This window comes from Pyrgilauda ruficollis, unplaced genomic scaffold, assembly GCF_017590135.1.
Source record: "Pyrgilauda ruficollis isolate IOZ18807 unplaced genomic scaffold, ASM1759013v1 scaffold403, whole genome shotgun sequence".
Classification (NCBI taxonomy): domain Eukaryota; kingdom Metazoa; phylum Chordata; class Aves; order Passeriformes; family Passeridae; genus Pyrgilauda; species Pyrgilauda ruficollis.
Genome location: NW_024525524.1, coordinates 38,763 through 59,369, shown reverse-complemented (window position 1 = coordinate 59,369; position 20,607 = coordinate 38,763). Strand labels below are relative to the sequence as shown.

General features: G+C 61.0%; 2 protein-coding genes across 6 annotated transcripts; both read right to left on the bottom strand.

The window, feature by feature from the left end:
• Window positions 1-173: 173 nt before the first annotated feature.
• On the bottom strand, window positions 174-5,086 carry CNPY2 (canopy FGF signaling regulator 2). Of its 2 annotated transcripts, none has more exons than XM_041477549.1 (6): window positions 4,952-5,086; window positions 3,716-3,874; window positions 2,926-3,041; window positions 2,279-2,476; window positions 2,092-2,188; window positions 174-595 (listed from the first exon to the last, which is right to left on the bottom strand). In XM_041477549.1, the coding sequence occupies exons 2-6, from the start codon at window positions 3,852-3,854 to the stop codon at window positions 552-554; spliced, it is 594 nt and encodes a 197-aa protein (XP_041333483.1). In that variant the 5' UTR covers window positions 3,855-3,874; window positions 4,952-5,086; the 3' UTR covers window positions 174-551. The 2 variants fall into 2 exon arrangements, with proteins under 2 accessions (XP_041333483.1, XP_041333482.1); XM_041477548.1 differs by lacking the exon at window positions 4,952-5,086 and adding an exon at window positions 4,620-4,752.
• Window positions 5,087-5,371: 285 nt separating this feature from the next.
• Window positions 5,372-17,679, bottom strand: PAN2 (poly(A) specific ribonuclease subunit PAN2). Of its 4 annotated transcripts, none has more exons than XM_041477544.1 (24): window positions 17,294-17,679; window positions 16,325-16,445; window positions 15,790-15,867; window positions 15,431-15,698; window positions 14,108-14,450; window positions 13,180-13,276; window positions 12,592-12,711; window positions 12,374-12,493; window positions 12,171-12,299; window positions 11,855-12,054; window positions 11,407-11,549; window positions 11,040-11,146; window positions 10,580-10,678; window positions 10,108-10,184; window positions 9,451-9,592; window positions 9,072-9,209; window positions 8,420-8,479; window positions 8,253-8,343; window positions 8,013-8,170; window positions 7,772-7,915; window positions 6,794-6,973; window positions 6,584-6,677; window positions 6,295-6,492; window positions 5,372-5,623 (listed from the first exon to the last, which is right to left on the bottom strand). In XM_041477544.1, the coding sequence occupies exons 1-24, from the start codon at window positions 17,662-17,664 to the stop codon at window positions 5,589-5,591; spliced, it is 3,513 nt and encodes a 1,170-aa protein (XP_041333478.1). In that variant the 5' UTR covers window positions 17,665-17,679; the 3' UTR covers window positions 5,372-5,588. The 4 variants fall into 4 exon arrangements, with proteins under 4 accessions (XP_041333478.1, XP_041333479.1, XP_041333480.1 ...); XM_041477545.1 differs by having other exon boundaries at window positions 11,407-11,546; XM_041477546.1 differs by lacking the exons at window positions 5,372-5,623; window positions 6,295-6,492 and having other exon boundaries at window positions 6,607-6,677; window positions 6,765-6,973.
• Between the last annotated feature and the right edge of the window lie 2,928 nt (window positions 17,680-20,607).

Below are 20,607 nucleotides of genomic sequence, written 5' to 3'. Positions count from 1 at the left end.
ACAACCGAGGGGCTGGACCCCCATGGTGCCCCCACAGTGGGTGACACAGAGTGACACAGAGCCATGGGCTGACTGCCATCCCTGCCCCACAGCCGAGCCACGAGTGGTGAACCACTGGGGACACGTGGGGACACTGCTGTCCCCCACCCCACACACGCACACCGCACCAGAGCTGCCCTCGGGTGGGCCCACGGCCCCTTTATTGCCTGCAAAACACAGGGGGGTCCCCAAACCCCCCACCCCGCGGGGGCTGAGCCCCGCTGTGTCCCCGTGTCCCCCGGCAGCGGGGCAGGAATGTCCCTGAAATGTCCCAAAAGGAGCAAGAACGTGGCCCCGGCCCCGTGGCCGTCCCGGTGCCCCCGGACGGGGAATAAATAGGACGGGAGCTCCGCACGGGGCAAGGCAACCGGGGAGGTCCCGGAGATCTGTCTGTCCTGGGGATGTCCTGGTGGGTGCTGGGGACGTCCCGGTGGGTCCTGGGGACGTCCCGGTGGGTGCTGGGGATGTCCCGGTGGGTCCCGGTGCCGTCCCGGTCCCCGCTCCGGAGGCAGTCACAGCTCGTCGTGTGGGATGTGGAGCGCGTGGTCACACAGGTCTGCGGGGACAACAGGGGACGATGGGGGTGTGGCAGAGCCATGGGGGACCCTCAGGGTGTGGGGGAGCCCAATGGAAGTTTTGGGGTCTCCTGGAGCTCCATGGGACTCCAGGGATGTGACAGAGCTGTGGGACCTTCCATGGCCAGAGCCCCGTGGGACCCCCAGGATGCACCAGACCCCCACGAGACCCCCAGGACACTGCAGCCCTGTGGGACCCTCAGGATGCACCAGACCCCCACAAGACCCCCAGAACATGTCAGAGCTCCATGGGACCCCCAGGATAGACTAGACCCCCAGGGCACAGCAGCCCTGTGGGACCCTTGGATCACATCAGAGCCCTCTGGGACCCTCAGGACACATCAGAGCCCTGTGGGACCCTCTGGATGCCCCAGACCCCTGTGGGACTCCCAGGACAAGGCAGTCCTGTGGGACCCTCAGTGCTGGAGCCCTGTGGGACCCTTGGGTCACAACCAAGCCTTGTGGGACCCTCAGGACACATCAGAGCCCTGTGGGACCCTCAGGATGCCCCAGACCACCACAAGACCCCCAAAACATGGCAGCCCTGTGGGACCCTCAGGACACATCAGAGCCCCATGGGACCCTCAGGATGCAGAGGTCCCACAAGACCCCCAGGATATGACAGCCCTGTGGGACCCTCAGGACACATCAGAGCCGTGTGGGACGCTGTGCTGCCCTGTCCCCTCCCAGGGCCGGTCCCTGCTGTGCCCTGAGCAGGGGCCAGTGGCATTGCCCTGCCTTTGTCCTGTGGTTAATGACAAATGTGGCTGTCCCTGCTCTGGCCCCCATGCTGCAGGAGGAGCCCCAGGAGCAGCTGTGGAGACCCTCAGGATCCCCTGGGGCAGAGCATTGCCCTGATGGCCGTGCCACGTACAAAGGGACCTGCCCTGGCCCCATCCAGGGCCCCGTCCAGGACTGCAGTGGCCCAAAGGTCACAGCGTGCCCTGACCTGGCTGTTTGTGAGCTGGAAATAGCCCCAGAATGGGACAGGGCCATTGGATGCGCCAGGAGAGGCCACAGAGTCAGCACAGCAGCTGCCCTGGCTCGGCCCCAGCATCCCAAAACAACCCCGGTGCCAGCAGGGTCCGGGCACTGCCATGGGCTGCTGGGATTTGGGGAAGAACTTGTAACTCCTCCCTGCCCTGGGCTGGCAGTCCCATCCCAGCACTGACAGAGCAGGAGAGACCACTGGAACAGCAGGAAAGACCCCCAGAACAGCAGAAGAGACCCCCAGGAACAGCAGGAGAGACCCCCTGGGACAGCCCCAGCTTTGGGCTGGTAGAAAATCCCATCCCAGCACTGATGGAGCAGGAGGGACCGCCTGGGACAGCAGCAACAGCAGCAAAGACCCCCAGGAACAGACTCAGCTCTGGGCTGGCATCTCAGCTCAGCTCGGCTCAGCTCAGCTCACCCAGCACCAAGGGAGCAGCCACAGCCCCGGGAGCAGCAGCAGAGCCCCCCAGCCCCCCCATCTCACCCGTCCTCTTGCTGCACAGCCGGTCCTTGACGTTCTCAGCCTCGTGCGACAGAAACTCGATGAGCTCGTCCTCGTACTCCTCAGCGATGCTCTCACACTGCAACGGTGACACCGGTGACGCCGCCAGCCCGTGGGACCCCCCCGTCCCACCCACACCCCCCCAGGACTCCCCTGTCCCCTCACACACCGCGAATTTCAAGCTGGAGGTGACGTCCCCGTCGAATTTGAGCCCGGACAGGTCCATCTTGGTGCCGTCGTGGGAGATGACGCGGACGTAGCTCTTGCGCTGCGTGGCCGGGTCCAGCTTCTCGCCGTACTCCTTCATCTTCTCGCACACCCGCTCCAGCAGCTCAGTCAGGTGCGCCTCGGAACGGGCGTACGGCACCTGCGGCACCGGGGAGGGGTCACAGGGGACACCGGGAGCGGGGACACCGGGAGAGGCCCGGGGCAGGGGTCAGTGGGGACACCAGGAGCAGGGACACCGGGAGTGGCCCTGGGCTGGGCTCAGCAGGGACACCAGGAGCGGAGACACTGGGAGAGGGCCCAGGCTGGGCTCAGTGGGGACACTGGGAGCAGGGACACCGGGAGAGGCCCCGGGCAGGGGTCAGCGGGGTCCCCGGGAATGGCCCCGGAAGTAGGGACACCGGGAGAGGCCCCATGTTGGGGTCAGTGGGGTCCCCGGGAGCAGCCCCCGGGAGCAGCCCCGGGAGCAGGGACACCGGGAGGGGCCTCAGGCAGGGGTCAGCGGGATCCCCGGGAGCAGGAACACCGGGAGGGGCCCCGGGCAGGGGTCAGTGGGATCCCCGGGGGCGGGGACACAGGGAGGGGCCTCACCTCCACCACCGACTGGCTGCCGTCGGGGTTGATGCGGAACGAGCCCATCTGGATGGTTTTTCTGGGGTCCACCTGGGCGATCTCCCACTCCAGCTCGTCCACCAGCGCCCGGCAGGCTGTGGGGGACACGGTGACAAGTGACACCTGGCACATGTGCTCCTGCAGCTGCCCAGAGCCACACTGGTGTGACTGGGGCACACTGGGATGGAGGGTGTGTGGGGAGGGTCCCCCTGGGGGACACTAGGGGTCCAGCTGGTCCCAGTGGAGACCCCCAAGCCCTGTGCCTGTCACCTGTCTTGTCTTGCTGTCTCCTCTGTCCCTGTGCCCCCGTTTTAGCCCTGTCTCCCATTTCATCCTGTTCCCCTGTCCCATCCTGTCCCCATGTCCCTGTCCTCCCTTTCCCACCCTGTCCCCACTGTTCCCCTGTCCCATCCTGTCCTGAATGTCCCTGTCCTCCCTTTCCCCCCAATTCCCACCTGTCCTGCCCTGCTCCCCCTGTCCCCATTGTCCCTGTCATGCCCTGTCCCCACTGTTGCCCCATCCCATCCTGTCCCCATGTCCCTGTCCTCCCTTTTCCCTCTTTTCCCACCTATCCTGTCCTGTCCCCATCATCCCTGTCCTCCCTTTCTCCCATTTCCTTCCTGTTCTGACCTGTCCCCACTGTCCCATCCTGTCCCCAATGTCCCTGTCCCCACTTTTCCCCCATTTCCCACCTGTCCTGCCCTGTCCCCACTGTCCCCATCCCACCTGGTCCCCCGTGTCACCCCCTTATCCCCGTATCCCCTCACACCTCCGCAGTGCAGGTCCTGGCTCCGGCGCGCTCCGGCCGCTGGCAGCAGCGATGCCAAGGCCAGGGCCAGGCCGAGCAGGGCCGGGATCCGGCTCTGCATCCCCGGGGCTCCGCAGACTCCCGGGATCCGGCCCCGCATCCTCAGGGCTCCGCTGTCACCTGCGGGCACGGGGCAGCTCCAGCGCTGGTGGCCCCGCTGTCCCCACACCTCGTCCCACCCAAGGGCCACCCCTGCCCGGCCCTCCCCGGGACCCCCGTTCCCCGCAGGGCTTCATCCACGGTGTTCCCCTTCCCGGTCCGCTCTGAGTCCCGTTAGTGCCGCTGGACCCCATAGGGACCCCTCCCCATAGGGCAGAGACCCCACAGAGCCCCCTCCCCTATAGGGCACAGCCCTAACAGGGACCCCTCCCCATAGGGCACAGCCCCCACAGGGCCTCCTCCCCTATAGGGCAGAGCCCGGAGTCCCTACAGGGACCCCTCCCCATAGGGCAGAGACCCCACAGAACCTCCTCCCCTATAGGGCAGAGCCCGGAGCCCCTACTGGGACCCCTCCCCATAGGGCAGAGCCCCTACAGGATCCCTCCCCTATAGAGCACAGCCCAGAGCTCCACAGAGCCCCCTCCCCTGTAGGGCAGAGGCCAAAGCTCTTCAGGAGCCCCCTCCCCATAGGGCACAGCCCGGAGCCCCCACAGAGCCCCCTCCTCTAGAGGGCAGCGCTCAGCCGCCCTCACAGAGCCCCCTCCCCTCCGGGATGTCCCCACAGCCCCTATGGAGCCGTTCGCCCTCAGGGCCGAGTCCATCGCCTTCCCGAAGCTCTCTGATCCCGGACCCGGTCCCGAGCCGCACCGCCATCCGAGCCCCGGGCCCGGTCGAGCCCCCCCACCCCGTCCTGCGCCCCCCGTACCGGCCGCTCTCCCGTCCCGCTCCCACCGCCCCTCACAACCACCGGCTGCCCCGGGACTGCCCGCGGCGCCGCCGGTCCCGGCGCGCCCTCCCGGCCCGCACCACCGCGGGTCACGGCCGCTCGGAGCGGGCGGCGGCCGAGCCGCGACGGGCGACGGAGCCGGTCGGACCGGTCAGACCAGCAAGAGCGGCTCCTCGGGCCGCGGCGGGGCCGTCCCGCGAGCAGGCGGCGCAGAGGGCAGCCCCAATGGGTGCCGAGGGCCCCGCCGTTGCCAGGGCCCGGCCGCGTGGCGCTCGGCCCCGAGTGGGCGGGGCTGACGCGACTCCGCCTACCTGACCGGTCTGGCCACGCCCCCACCCTGGCTCAGCCGCGACCCGGGATCGGAACCGGGACCGGGACCGGAACACCGGGACCGGGCTTCGTCCCCCCGTGCCCCGGTCTGAGCCCCGGACCGAACGTGGGTCCTGGTCCGTCCCGCCGGTCTGAGCACTAGACCGAGTCCGTCCTGCCGTGCCCCGGTGCTGGTCCCGTTCCGAGCCCGGTCCCGGTGATTCCTGCCGTGCCCCGGTGCCAGCCCCGAGCCGGCTCCTCTGCACCGTGTCCCTGCTCCCAGCCCCGGTCCCGGTGATTCCTGCCGTGTCCCCAGTGCCAGCCCCCTCCTTGCTCTGTGCCCGGTCCCGGTCCCGGTTCGGCTCCTCCGTGCCGTGCCCCGGTGCCGGTGCCGCCCCCCGGAGCCAAGCAGGACACGGTCGCACGAGGGTCCGAGGTTCTTTATAAGGGCGCCCGGGCCGGCGGGCGAGCGGGGCGGGGGTCGGGCAGTGCTTCCCGGTACCGGCAGGGAAAGGGGAGCCCCGGGGCACCGGGCCCGGGGCGGGGGTCGGGCGGGTCGGGGACAGCCCCGGTCCCGCTGCTGGTTCCAGTTCCACGCGTGGCCGCCTCTCCCGGCGCTGCTCCTCGCGGGGGCTCCGGTCACAGCGCCAGCACCGGAGGGAACACGGCCCCGTCTGCGGGGACAGCGCGGTGACAGGGACAGTGTGGTGACAGGGGACACAGCAGGGGGAGAGGGGACACCGGGGTGACAGGGGACACCGGGGGTGACAGGGGACATAACGGGGAGAGGGGACACGGGGGTGACAGGGGACACCGGGGGTGACAGGGGACATAACAGGGGGGAGAGGGGACACCGAGGGGGAAAAGGGGGGAGAGAGGGGACAGGGGGGGGAGAGGGGACACCGGGGGTGACAGGGGACATAACAGGGGGGAGAGGGGACATACGGAGGAGAGAGGGGACATGGGGGGAGAGGGGACAAGGGGAGGGGACACGGAACACAGGGAGGGGACAGGGGACACCGTGGGGGGAGAGGGGACAGGGGGGAACACGGCCCCACCTGCGAGGACACGATGGGGTGAGAAGTGACACAGCAAGGTGAGATGGGACGCGGGGAGCGGAGAGGGGACAGGGGAGGGGACAGGGGACACGGGGAAGGGAGAGGAGACACGTGGACGCGACAGGGGAGACAGGGAGGGGACAGGGGACAGGGGGAGGGGGCAGCAGCCAGGAGGGAACACTGCCCCGTCTGCGGGGACACGGCGGGGTGAGATACGGCAAGGGGTGAGAGAGGGGACACGGGGAGCGGACAGGGGACACGGGGAGGGGACAGCGGTGACATCTTACGCTTGGGGCTGCTCTGGCTGTCGGGCTCGGGCACCTTCCAGTCCAGCTTGCGGCCCTTCTCGTAGAGCCCCTTGAGCACCTTCCGGAACTCCTCGGGCTCCGCGCCCTGCGGGCTCAGCTCCAGGTACTTGCGGTACAGCTGCAGCGCCGTGCGAGCGTCCTCGATGCTGTCGTGGGTCTCCCCCTGGATCTTCAGGTCTGCGGGGACACCCCTGGCTCAGCGGGGGGACCCTCGGGGGTGGCGGGGGGGGATCCGCCCCTTCCCGGATCCCGGAGCTCCGTTACCGACCCAGGAAGTACCAGGCGAGGAAGCGCAGGGAGATCATCCTCTTCCTCGGGATGTGGAACAGGTACACGGTGTCGATCACCTGGTCCTTGGGCACCTGGGGAGGGGACAGGGTCCTGCTGTCGGGGCACGGGGGGCACAGGGAGCCGGCCCGACCCCTCCCAGCCCCACCCCAGCCCCCCACCGTGGCCAGGGAGGGGGTCAGGCTGTCACCATCAGGTTGATGACACGGAAATCCTTCTGCAGCCCGTGGCCCACGAACTTGACGCCCACGTCGATGAGGAAACGAAGCTTCAGGTAGGTGGATTTGAGGGTGGTCAGGTGCTTGGAGGAGATCTTAGCATCCAGGTCTCCTGGCTTGATCCCCGAGTACTGGGTCAGGTAATCCACCACCTGTGGAGACCAGGGCACCTGGAGGGGGCTGCAGGGCCCAGGGGCTCTGCCCCCTCCCCAATTCCCCTCTCAGCACCCTGGGGAGGGGGCTGGTGGTGTAGGACAACAGTCCCAGGTGACCATGGAGGACATGGGAGTCCAGGTGAGGTCACCACAGAGGACACAGGGGAACACCCAGGAGGCAATGGAGAGCACCCAGGTATCCATGGAGAGCAACAGGTATCCATGGAGAGCACCCAGATATGCTGGTGGTGTAGGACAACAGTCCCAGGTGACCATGGAGGACATGGGAGTCCAGGTGAGGTCACCACAGACGACACAGGGGAACGCCCAGGAGGCCATGGAGAGCACCCAGGTATCCATGGAGAGCAACAGGTATCCATGGAGAGCACCCAGATATCCATGGAGAGCACCCAGGTGTCCATGGTCAGCACCCAGGTGTTCATGGAGAGCAACAGGTATCCATGGAGAGCACCCAGGTGTTCATGGAGAGCACCCAGCTGGGTGGGTGTCCAAGTGAGGTCACCATGGAGAACACAGGTACCCAAATGAGGTCACCAGGGAGAACACAGGTACCCAGGTGAGGTCACCATGGAGAACACAGGAGCCCAGATTAGGACACCATGGGGAACACACAGGAGCCCAGATTAGGTCACCATGGAGAACACAGAGGTGTCCAAGTGAGGTCACCACGGACAACACACACGTGCCCAGATGAGGTCACTGTCACCTGTAGAGCAGGCCCATGTCCCTCCTGGTGGCCTGGGGAGCTGCGTGAGGCCAGGTGGGCCCCCATACCTGTTCCTGGGTGGAGATGTAGTCATCGATGAAGGGCACACCCTCGTTGGGGCCCTGCCCACGCACACAGGTGATCCGGGCCACCGACATCTGGCTGGGCTTGATGGTGGACTTGGTGCCATCACTGCGCAGCTCAGCCTCCTCCTGCCACCAAGGATGGGACACGTGGTGACCAACAACCCCAGAGGGGCCATGCCTGTCCCCTTGTCCCCAGCCAGAGGGGGCTCCCCCACTCCCCCACCTCGTTCAGCGTGACGAACTCGGCGTCCAGCCCCACCAGGTCTCCAGCCTGGGGCATCTCGTTGAGCATGAGGGGGATGAAGGTGGCGTGGCACTTGCGCTGCTTGCGGGCCAGCGAGGCCTCGGCCAGCAGCACGTTGGCCTCGATGGGGTTCTTGACTGTGCAGGGAAAAGGGGAAGGAGCTCAGCGGTGCCGCGGCGGCGCCGGCCCCGCCGCCGCTTCCACGCCGGGGGCACTCACTGACGAGGTTGTACTTGGCGTTGAGGTTCCTCCGGGCGTAGTAGAGGATGGCTGGCACCTTCCAGCTCATGTCAAACTGCACAGCCTCGCACTGCAGGGGAGGGGGGACGGTCAGGGACAGCCAGGGTGGCTCCACGGGGTGGCCACGGTGTCACTTCGGCGCTCACCTTGTCCACGGGCTCGATGAGGAAGTCGTTGAAGAGGTACCACTGCTGGTGTGTGACTCCCTGGGGGGGAAAGGCACAGCCTTAGGGGCCCCCCCAGGCCAGAGCAGTGACTCCTCTGCCCAGTTACCAGGGAAAGGAGGGTGTGACGATGCCATGTGGGAACCCCCGCCCTTCCTGGGACACCGTGGGGAAATCCCTGCTGCCCTGGGTGGTGACAGAGGACGAGAAAGGATTGGGCTGGACGGGCTCCGGGCTCTGCCCAGCTCCTGAGCAAAACTCCAGGGAGATGCAAGAGATAAAGAGACAAGGATGGAGCCTTGACACACTCTGGGAACTCCTGCCTTGGGCATCTCCAGCAGAAACCAGGACTGCCCAGACCAGCCCTTTCCTCGGGAAGGGAGATGACGTCCCTGCCCTTACCTGGAAGTACAAGGACAAGCTGGCACCGTGCCCGTGGCCAAGAGGAACCAGCCTGAGAGGGTGTGGGAAGAAGATTTCTTCAACCCTTCCCTCCCCGTGAGGGGCCCCAGCAGCTTTTGGCACGTTCAGCCAAACCCTCCACACTTGGCTGAGACAGCCAGGAATGACAGATCCCCCTCGGGGGGGGCTCCCAGGAGCTGGTGGGTACCGTGGGGGTCCTGCAGGGTCTCACCTCCTTCCGCTGGTGGTAGGTCTCTCCCACCTTGATGTGCCCCACCAGGCTGCCCCCCGTGCGGGAATCCAGGATGTGGACAACGGTGGCCATGAGGTCGTAGATGTACACGGACTCGGGGTCGTCTGTTGGGCTCAGCTGTGGGAGGAACCGGGAATGTCCCAGCCCCCAAACCACCAGCCCGAATATTTCCGTGCTCCCCTGAGTTATCTCCTCATCATCTCTCAGCAGAAAGTGGTTCTGAGGCAGCTCTGCTCCCACAGCCCCACGTGCCTCTGTCGCTTCACCCACGGCGATTCTGTGACTTCACCCACGGTGACTCTGTCACCTCACCCACAGTGATTTTGTCACCTCACCCACGGTGATTCTGTCACTTTACCTCATCAGTCTCGCTCCAGTTGCTCACGTCGAGCTCTTTGCTCTTGGTCAACCTCATCTTGATGGCGTGAGGGATCCAAATGTTCTTCAGTTCCTCCACGGAAGGATACGAATGCCCCGTGTCGGGGTTCCCCAGATCCTTCCTGCACGGGGAATCATGGAAAGCTGAGCTGGAGGGAGATGTCACCCGGGCCAGGACTCCCACCCACCCATTGCCCAGCTGATTCCTGAAATTTCTGTAGGAAGCTGGAGCTGCCTGGAGCAGGACTCTGGGAGAAGTGCTGAGCCAATGTGGTTTTGGGGCTTTTGTCAGTTACAAAAGGGGCACGAGGTGGGTGACAAAGGGGATGTGGTGCAGCCTCAGACAGGCAGGTTATCAAATCAACATTATTTACATGAGAAACAGCCCAGAGAATCACCCAGGAGGTGTCACTGCTCAGAGGTGCCAGCCCAGGAACAGAATCCCAGAATCCTTGAGGTTGGAAAAGCTTTCCAAGGCCATCAAGTCCAACCTCTGGCACCCAGACCACCCTGTCACCCAGACCAGAGTGCCACATCCACTCATTCCTTGGCCACCTCCAGGGATGGTGACTCCACCACCTCCCTGGGCATGTCCAAACTCTTTCCATGAAGAAATTCCTCCTGAATGGTCACCTACCAGTCTCCAAGAGAGATCTCCTTTCCCTTGGTGATGTCAAAGCCTCCTCTCTTCATCATGGCTTTCTGAAAGGAATACTGGCAACGAAACACAGGCAAGCGTCAGCACACGGTGACAGGCCAGCCCTGGGGACACGTGGGTGACAGCCAGGCCAGGAGCAGGGAAAACACAGGGATACTAAAACTGGTGACAGGGAAAAAGCAAGGGAAACCCAACGTCCCAAGGTGCTCTCGGGGGGGTGGGGGAAGGACAAAGTCACTCCTGCAGTCCCTTCAGCTCTGCCACGCCAGGAGATCTCGTGTTTTCCAACTCCAAAGGCACAGACCATGCCCCAGGCACGACCCAACGGCACCAGGTCCTCAGGTGGAGGGAGAGAGGCCAGAGACAGCGAGAGCAGAGTGAAAACCTCGGCGGGGCCGGGCACCGCAACCCCCGCGTGCCGGGACAACCGGCCCCGGAGTGTCTCCCCCACCTCAGCCTGTGTCTTCCAGAAATCTGCCTCCTTGGAGCTGTTCACCTCACAGTTAATGACCAGCACGTCTGGCAGGCAGCGGATGTTCCTGGTCTGCACCTGCAGGGAGAGGGAGAGGTGGGAATGAGAGCCCTGGAGAGGCTCCGAGCGGGATTTGGGATATCTGCCACTGCCTTGGCCTGCAGTGCTTCCTCCCCTGCCTGGCTGCAGTCCTGGGGGCACTTCCAGGACACCAGAGCTGCTCCAGCAGCTCCTGGGGGGTTGTTTTCCCCTGCTGAATCCTTGCCCCTGTGAGAGGAGTTCACAGAGCCCAGGAAATACCCCACGGCTGCCAGCCGGGCCAGGAACCGAATCTCTGGCATCCGCTCAGGATGAGTTCCCCGGTGACTCAGGGAGAAACTGCCCCCTTCATGCCCGTGTCCCACAGCCCCTTGTGCCTGTCCCCCTGTGCCAGGCTCACCGTGGGCTGGTACTTCTCACAGTTCTCACACCAGGCTTGGGTGTTCTGCTCCAAGCAGATGCTACGCTTTAAAATTTGGGCGAACTCGTAATCCTTGGCTGGTTTTTCTGGAGGGAGAAAGGAGAATAACGTCACCACTCCAGCACACAAACCTTGACCAGCTGAGCTCAGCCAAACCTCTGGGGTTTTCCTCGCAACCACCAGCCAGAAGGTCAAGCCCCAAAAGTGTCTTTTGGAAGCCAAAAGCTCGACTGGTTGGAAACCCATTCCTGGAGCTGAGGCAGCTCCTGGCTGTGGGTGTGTTCCAGCTGGAAAAATCCTGGATAACAAACCCCACCCAGCTGAGGGGGCTGGGCCCTGCTGTTACCGGTGCTGTCGGGGTAGGAGAGGGTGAAGAGCAGCGTGGAGGACACACGGACAGTCTCCTTCCCACAGCGGCACATGCTGCAGTTCTCCATCTCACAGCTGAACAGCTGCCCGATCACAGAGTCCCCCGAGGAGCCAAAGCTGCTGGAAAAACAGCACTGGGATCAGCAGGGATCCCTAAGCTGAGGACTCACAGCTCCCAAATTCCAGCAGATTTCGGGGAGCAGTCCCAACCTTCCAAGCCCCTCTGTAAAGCCTCAAGCCTCCAAACAGGTTTTAGGGGGGCAGAGGCTCAGGACAGGGTTCAAATATGGGAGCTGCAGTTCCCATGGATCCCTCAGGGCATGAGTGGCAATAAAACTTCCTGAGGGATGGGTGGGGTCTCTGGTGACCAGTCCCCCTCCCCAGCTTGGCTCATTCCCTGTGCCATCCCCATGCCAGGGCCTCACCTGCCGCCAGCCCCCCGGTAGGCTTGGGGTGCCTCCTGCTCCTGGGTTTCCTGGTGCAGCTGAGTCAGGATGAAACGGTTCCAGCTCTGAATCAGCCTCCCCAGGTTCACCTTCCCCGTGGCTTCATCTGAGTCTGCCAGGATCAAGCCCAGCGCCGACGCCTCCGGGATCGTGCGGAAAGCCCGCAGAAAATTGCTTCCCTGGGCATGGGGCAAGAGCAATGTCACCAAGGTCAAGTGACAGGAGTTTCCATCTGCCTGCTCAGCACCACTCCCGTTCCTCTGCCATCCCCTGGGCAGCGCAGCCCAGCGCAGACCTGGCAGGGGTCTCCTCGGGACAGGTCCAGCATGTGGAAGAGCAAGCCCAGCTCGCAGCCCAGGCAGAATTCCTTCTGGCACAGGTGGTTCTGGACCAGGCAGCGAACTGGCTCCAGGAAATAGAGCACCTGGGAGAGAGCCAGCAGTCAGGGGGGCTCTGGGGGGGCCACGGGGGTCTGGGTGGAACTGGGGCAGCTCCCACCTGGATCATGCAGTTGCAGTAGGCGTTGGGAATGTGGGGCTCCAGCCCCGCAAACAGCGTCTTGTTGTAATGCTTGAAGTCAAAATCCTCCAGCCCCAGCTTGGAGTATTTGATGGTGACCTGAGCACAGATGTGACAAGTGAAACACCTCACCTGGTGGTGCTCCCCATGGAGCCTTTTCCCCACTGTGCCCCCGAGCAGCCCCCCAAGGCCACCACCTTCCTGTACTTCTTGGCCACCCTGTAGAGATGTGGCTCCTCCTCACGCCCGATGGGGGACTCAGGGACTTGGCTGAAGTTGTCAAACTCGTTGTCCATCTCCTTTAACCTATAAGGAATCTTGGAGCAGGGAGAGAGAAGGGGTGAGCAGCTGAACCCTGAGGTGGGGAGAAACCCCACAAGCAACTCCCGGGCTTTCCTGCCTCCCTGAATGAGCAAAGGGATCCACCAGAGCAGAGTGGGGCCCTCCCTGGACCTGCACGAGGCCTCCACACCTTCCTGCTCGCAGGGATTTGTCACCGTGGGAAAGCACAGGGCAGTGTTTTCCCAAGGCTGAGGGACGTGCCATGAACCTCCCAACAGCTCAGACCTTCCCTGCCCTCAGAGCCATGGAGGGATGGAACTGGGAAAACTCCATCCCCTTCCCTGCTCAGGAGAATCTGCCACCTCCAAACTCCACCAAGGGAATGGGATGGGATTCCACCTTTTGTCCTGAAACCTTGGGGATCCCTCAGCACACAGAGAGCTCCATCCCCTCCCAGGCTGCAGAGCTCCACCCTCCCAAAATCCCCTCCTGGCAGTGGGTACCTGGTTACGGAGCTTGGTCCTGGGGTTTGGGGCGTAGCCGATGAACCCCACCTTCTTCATGGTGCGCAGGATCTCGGGATCCACCGGGGGGGCTCGCCTGGAAACACCCCCTGACTCAGAGCAGCATCTCCCACCCACCCAGGGGGGGCTCAGGGACCCACCCTGAGCGTTCCCCCCTCCCCAGGCTCATTTTCCATCCCAATAAAGGATGTGGCAGGGTAGAGCACGGGGGTGTTGGGGGTAGGAAGAGGGAAAAGGAGATTCCACATGGGCAGAGCAGAGGCAGGATCCTACTGGGAGTGGGAGGGAGGGAGGTTGGACCATGTCCCAAATCTCCACTGCAGGAAATCATCTGGTGTTTCACAGGTAAGCAGGAATGATGCCTTAGGATTCAGCTTTTATATTTTTCAGATCCTGTACTGCTTTATGGTATAACTCTACAACTCCACAGCCTGTCAGCTGCTGTTCTCCCATTTTATTTAAATAAAACAATTCCTCTCTGAAACTCAAGGACACCTGACTCAAGCTGCTAGAGATGTAAACAGCAGTGAATTTAAGGGGGCAAACTTGGAGTAAGTAACTCCATTACCTGAGGCTGTAATTGGAGTGAGTAACTCCATTACCTGAGGCTGTAATTGGAGTGAGTAACTCCATTACCTGAGGCTGTAATTGGAGGATTAACCCCTGTTATGTAAATACACCAGACTTATAAAAGCTTGAAAAACTCACGACCAACACCTCGGTGTAACCTCTGGGAGGCTTTAACTACCCAAGGTGCACCTATTGAAGGCCTTCAATAAAAACCTACTTTTAATTTCACTTAATCCCTTTATCCTCTGCTCTAGCCAGCCACTCCAGGCATGAGGAAAGAGAAGAACTCTGCCAGAATCCCTTTCCTGTGTCCTTTTAGTGGGAATTTGGGAATTACCGCGGCGCCGGCGCGGAGTTGGCGGCCGGCCAGTCGGAGAGCAGCGCGTCGCTGGTCAGCGGCACCGGGATCAGCGACAGAGGCACCAGGTCCTGGTTCCAATCCAGGTGTGGCAGCGTGTCCACCATGCAGGGCAGGGCAAAATCAGTCTCACGGGAGTAGGCGTTGAAAGTGACCTCTGGGGAGTCGGCCCACAGGTGGACGCAGCCCTCGGAGTCGCCGAAGGCCAGCGCCTGCTTGCTGGCCGACACGTCGAAGGTCATGATGAGCGGCCCCACGGTGTTGACGTGGAAGATGTCGGCGGGGTTGGCCAGCCCGGTGGGCTCGCAGAACTGGCACTGGCCTGGGGGGGCAAATGGGGCAATGAAAATGGGGAAATGTGGTAGTAGGAGTGGGTGGGAGTCAGGCACGCCGCTGGAAGGGGGTGGATGTGGGATAGCAGCACTTGGATGATGAGCATTGTGGAGTGTCCTGAGTGGGAAGGGAGCCACAAGGATCAAAGTCCAGCTCCTGGTCCTGTGTAGGACAAGCCCAAAACTTCTCCAGTCCACAAATCCCAACACCTGAGAGCATTGTCCAAGCACTCTCTGGTCTCTGGAATTGTGGAAAATGCTGAGCTGAAAGGAACTCACAAGGATCATTGAGTCCAACTCCTGTCGTTACACAGGACAACCCCAAAAATTCCTCAAATCCACAAATCCCAACACCTGAGAGCATTGTCCAAACCCTCCAGGACCTCCAGAATCATGGAATATCCTGAGGTGAAAAGAACTCACAAGGATCATCGAGTCCAACTCCTGTCGTTACACAGGACAACCCCAAAAATTCCTCAAATCCCCAAATCCCAACACCTGAGAAGGTTAAGGACTTGAGAGCATTGTCGAAACACTCTCTGGTCTCTGGAATGATGGAATAACCTGAGCTGCAAGAGACCCACAAGGATGGAAATCCAAGTCCTGACCTTGCAGAGGACACTCCAAAATCCCACCCTGTGCCTGAGAGCATTGTCCAAACACTCCTGGAGCTCTGGCAGCCTTAGGACCATGACCAAGAGCCTGTTCAGTGCCCAACCACCCTCTGGAGGAAGAGCCTTTTCCCAAAATCCCACCTAAACAACTCCAGCCATTCCCTTGGGTCCTGTCACCACCCGAGAGCAAAGAGAGGAATTTGTGACCTCTCCCCTCATCCTCCTCTGCTCCAGCCTGAATCCCACAAGACCCAACCCTGAACTTGAGGACACCATGACCATCCCCACATGAGGGAAATGGAACTGCAGAGAATTTTTAAATCTTGATAAAAGTGTCACCCACAGCGTGACCGCACCTGTCTGGGAGATGATGGCCAGGCGCGAGGTGTAGGTGGGGATGAAGCGCAGGAAGAAGGGGTCGATGTGGACCTGCAGGGGGGTGGTGGCCCTCATCATTCTCAGGTCGTAGACCTTGAGGAAGCGGTCACAGGCCAGGCCATTCATGCGGCTGGAGAAGCCACAGGTCACCAGCAGGTTGCCGTGCACGTCAAAGTCCGACAGGCTCCCGGAGTGGGCGTCAAACTCGTGCTCCACCACGAAGGTGCGCAGGTCACGCAGGGACACCTGTGAGAGGATGTCCTGTTGTGGTCACCCAGCCTCTGGAGGTGTGGGAAGAGCTCAGATCCTGGGATTTCCCTCACTTCAATGGGGTTACCTTGCCCGAGGTGTGGCCGCAGAAGAAGAAGCGGTTGGATTGCCTCATGATGGTGATGCCGGGCACCTCCACGGTGTACTGGGAGAGAGGTGGGGAGAGCAGGGATCAGCAAAGAGCAAGGATGGGCAGGGATGGACAGGGATGAGCAGGAATGGGAGCAGGGATGGACAGAGAAGAGCAGGGAAGGGCAGGGAAGAGAGCAGAGATGGGCAGGGAAGAGCAGGGAAGAACAGGGATGGGCAGGGATGGACAGGGATGAGCAGGAATGGGAGCAGGGATGGACAGAGAAGAGCAGGGAAGGACAGGGAAGAGAGCAGAGATGAGGGGCAGAGAAGAGCAGGAATGGGCACAGATGAGCAGGGATGAGAGCAGGGATGACCAGGGAAGAGCAGAGATGACCAGGAAAGAGCACAGATGAGCAGGGATGAGCAGGAAAAAGCAGAGATGAGCAGGGAAGAGAGCAGGGATGGGCAGGGAAGAGCAGGGAGGAATCCCAGAGCAAAGCTCCAGGGAGCAGCCCCCAGCCCTGCCACACCTTCTGTGTCTCCTGCACAGTGTTGAGGTCCATCTCCAGGACGTGGTTCTGCAGCCCGGCCACCAGCAGGGTGTTGTTGTCTGTCAGCAGAAGGCTGTGCATGTCCTCGGATTCATCCATGCTGGGAGACAGGCAGGACACCCTGAGACCCCTGAGGCTCCTGAGACCCCTGACACCCCAGAGATCCCTGACACCCCAGAGAGCCCTGAGATCCCAGAGAGCCCTGAGATCCCTGAGACCCCAGAGACCCCAGGGATCCCTGACATCCCAGAGAGCCCTGAGACCCCAGAGACCCTAGAGACCCCTGAGACCTCAGGGATCCCTGAGATCCCTGAGACTCCTGAGACCCCTGAAACCCCAGAGACCCCTGACACACTTGAGACCCCTGAGACTCCTGAGACCCCTGACACCCCTGAGACCCCTAAAATCCCTGAGACCCCTGACACTCCTGACACCCCTGACACCCCTAAAATCCCTGAGACTCCTGACACCCCACAGACCCCTGACACCCCTGAGACTCCAGAGACCCCTGGCACCCCAGAGACCCCTGAGACCCTGCCCAGCCCCTGGAGGGAGCAGGGAGGGTCTGGAGGGGCCAGGAGCACGATCCCTGACATCCCAGAGAGCCCTGAGATCCCTGAGACCCCAGAGACCCTAGAGACCCCTGAGACCTCAGGGATCCCTGAGATCCCTGAGACTCCTGAGACCCCTGAAACCCCAGAGACCCCTGACACACTTGAGACCCCTGAGACCCCTGAGACCCCTGACACCCCTGAGACCCCTAAAATCCCTGAGACCCCTGAGACTCCTGACACCCCTGACACCCCTAAAATCCCTGAGACTCCTGACACCCTACAGACCCCTGACACCCCTGAGACTCCAGAGACCCCTGGCACCCCAGAGACCCCTGAGACCCTGCCCAGCCTCTGGAGGGAGCAGGGAGGGTCTGGAGGGGCCAGGAGCACTCACAGGTAGTCAAAAATGATGAGGCCTCCCCGGGACAGGTACTTGAGGTTGGTTTTGGTGAGGAAGAGGACGCCGTTCTCCAGGCTCTGGATCTGGCGGATGTCATCGCTGCTGTTCACCTGGAAGGAGGAGTAGCGCTCCAGCGTGGGCCCGAAGAAGGAGGTGGCGTGGCCCTGAAAGGAGAGGGGACAGGGATGTGGGACAGGGATGTCACAACTCCATGTCCTGGTGGGTGTGACACAGCTGAGCGTTGGTTTGTCCTCTGCCAGATCCCGGATTTTCCAGGTTACGGGGGCATTCCTGGCACTCCTGGGTGCTCCAAGCCAGGAAAGGCAGCTCAGGCTTTCCCCTGGATAAATAAAAACTCCCAACATGGCCCCGAAGCCCTGAAAGCAGAGGGGACAGGGATGTCACAACTCCATGTCCCGGTGGGTGTGACACAGCTGAGTGTCACCTTGTCCTCTGCCAGATCCCGGATCTTCCAGGTTATGGGGGCATTCCTGGCACTCCTGGGTGCTCCAAGCCAGGGAAGGCAGCTCAGGCCTTCCCCTGGATGCAGACACAAATAAAAAATCCCAGTATGTCCCCTCTGCCCTGAAAGGAGAGGGGACAGAGGTGTCACAACCCCATGTCCCAGTGGGTGTGACACAGCCGAGTGTCACTTCGTCCTCTGCCAGATCCAGGTTATGGGGGTTTTCCCATACCCATTACCCCATAACCCCATTACCCCATAACCCCATTAACCCCATAACCCCAGATTATGGGATAGGCTTTTCCAGGTTATGGGGGTTTTCCTATAACCCATTAACCCCATAACCCCCCTAACTCCATAACCCCATTACTCCATAACCCCTCCCAGTGGGTGTGACACAGCCGAGTGTCACTTCGTCCTCTGCCAGATCCAGGTTATGGGGGTTTTCCCATACCCATTACCCCATAACCCCATCACCCCATAACCCCATTAACCCCATAACCCCAGATTATGGGATAGGCTTTTCCAGGTTATGGGGGTTTTCCTATAACCCATTAACCCCATGACCCCTCTAACTCCATAACCCCATTAACCCCATAACCCCATTAACCCCATAACCCCAGATTATGGGATAGGCTTTTCCAGGTTATGGGGGTTTTCCTATAACCCATTAACCCCGGGTGTGACACAGCTGAGTGTCACCTTGTCCTCTGCCAGATCCCGGATTTTCCAGGTTACGGGGGCATTCCTGGCACTCCTGGGTGCTCCAAGCCAGGGAAGGCAGCTCAGGCTTTCCCCTGGATAAATAAAAACTCCCAACATGGCCCCGAAGCCCTGAAAGCAGAGGGGACAGGGATGTCACAACTCCATGTCCTGGTGGGTGTGACACAGCTGAGTGTCACCTTGTCCTCTGCCAGATCCCGGATTTTCCAGGTTATGGGGGCATTCCTGGCACTCCTGGGTGCTCCAAGCCAGGGAAGGCAGCTCAGGCTTTCCCCTGGATAAATAAAAACTCCCAACATGGCCCCGAAGCCCTGAAAGCAGAGGGGACAGGGATGTCACAACTCCATGTCCTGGTGGGTGTGACACAGCTGAGTGTCACCTTGTCCTCTGCCAGATCCCGGATTTTCCAGGTTATGGGGGCATTCCTGGCACTCCTGGGTGCTCCAAGCCAGGGAAGGCAGCTCAGGCTTTCCCCTGGATAAATAAAAACTCCCAACATGGCCCCGAAGCCCTGAAAGCAGAGGGGACAGGGATGTCACAACTCCATGTCCCGGTGGGTGTGACACAGCTGAGTGTCACCTTGTCCTCTGCCAGATCCCGGATTTTCCAGGTTACGGGGGCATTCCTGGCACTCCTGGGTGCTCCAAGCCAGGAAAGGCAGCTCAGGCTTTCCCCTGGATAAATAAAAACTCCCAACATGGCCCCGAAGCCCTGAAAGCAGAGGGGACAGGGATGTCACAACTCCATGTCCTGGTGGGTGTGACACAGCTGAGTGTCACCTTGTCCTCTGCCAGATCCCGGATTTTCCAGGTTGCGGGGGCATTCCTGGCACTCCTGGGTGCTCCAAGCCAGGAAAGGCAGCTCAGGCTTTCCCCTGGATAAATAAAAACTCCCAACATGGCCCCGAAGCCCTGAAAGCAGAGGGGACAGGGATGTCACAAGCCCATGTCCCAGTGGGTGTGACACAGCTGAGTGTCACCTTGTCCTCTGCCAGATCCCGGATCTTCCAGGTTATGGGGGCATTCCTGGCACTCCTGGGTGCTCCAAGCCAGGGAAGGCAGCTCAGGCCTTCCCCTGGATGCAGACACAAATAAAAAATCCCAGTATGTCCCCTCTGCCCTGAAAGGAGAGGGGACAGAGGTGTCACAACCCCATGTCCCAGTGGGTGTGACACAGCCGAGTGTCACTTCGTCCTCTGCCAGATCCAGGTTATGGGGGTTTTCCCATAACCCATTACCCCATAACCCCATTACCCCATAACCCCATTAACCCCATAAACCCAGATTATGGGATAGGCTTTTGCAGGTTATGGGGGTTTTCCTATAACCCATTAACCCCATAACCCCTCTAACTCCATAACCCCATTAATCCCATAACCCCATTAACCCCATAACCCCAGATTATGGGATAGGCTTTTGCAGGTTATGGGGGTTTTCCTATAACCCATTAACCCCATAACCCCCCTAACTCCATAACCCCATTAATCTCATAACCCCATTAACCCCATAACCCCATTAATCCCATAACCCCATTAACCCCATAACCCTATTAACTCCATAACCCCAGATTATGGGTTAGAGTTGTCCAGGTTATGGGGGTTTTTCTATAACCCATAACCCCATAGCCCCATTAACCCATTAACCCCATAACCCCATTAATCCCATAAGCCTAGGTTATGGGATAGGCTTTTCCAGGTTATGGGGGTTTTCCCATAATCCATAACCCCATTAACCCCATAAAACCATTAACCCCATAACCCATAACCCCATTAATGCCATAACCCATAAGCTCAGGTTATGGGTTAGGCTTTTCCAGGTTATGGGGGTTTTCCTCTAACCCATTAACCCCATAACCCCACAACCCATAACCCCATTAACCCCATAACCCCATAACCTGGCCAGGTGGGATGGAACAACCTGGGCTGGTGGGAGGCCATGGAAGAGGTGATGTTAATTTGGAGTTTTAACTCAAAATGAATTTGAGTTTTTTAATTTCCAGATCTAGGGTGTAACTCTAAAACCCCACAGCCTGTCAGCTGCTTTTTTTAGTCAGACAAAACAATTCCTCTCTCAGCCTGAAACTCAAGGACACCTGACTGTCTCAGGCCCTGAAAAATGCAAAC

What these genes read in the sequence shown, in the direction of transcription:
- CNPY2 (XM_041477549.1), bottom strand. Translation starts at nt 3,854, where the DNA reads ATGCGGGGCCGGATCCCGGGAGTCTGCGGAGCCCCGGGGATGCAGAGC. An exon ending in CCAGGACCTGCACTGCGGAG is followed by an intron (nt 3,042 to 3,715) that starts GTGTGAGGGGAT and finishes TGTCCCCCACAG; the next exon opens with CCTGCCGGGCGCTGGTGGAC. An exon ending in GCAGCCAGTCGGTGGTGGAG is followed by an intron (nt 2,477 to 2,925) that starts GTGAGGCCCCTC and finishes CCGGTGCCGCAG; the next exon opens with GTGCCGTACGCCCGTTCCGA.
- PAN2 (XM_041477544.1), bottom strand. Translation starts at nt 17,664, where the DNA reads ATGTTGGGAGTTTTTATTTATCCAGGGGAAAGCCTGAGCTGCCTTTCC. An exon ending in CTCCTACCCCGACAGCACCG is followed by an intron (nt 11,147 to 11,406) that starts GTAACAGCAGGG and finishes TTCTCCCTCCAG; the next exon opens with AAAAACCAGCCAAGGATTAC. An exon ending in ACATCTCCACCCAGGAACAG is followed by an intron (nt 6,974 to 7,771) that starts GTATGGGGGCCC and finishes TGGTCTCCACAG; the next exon opens with GTGGTGGATTACCTGACCCA.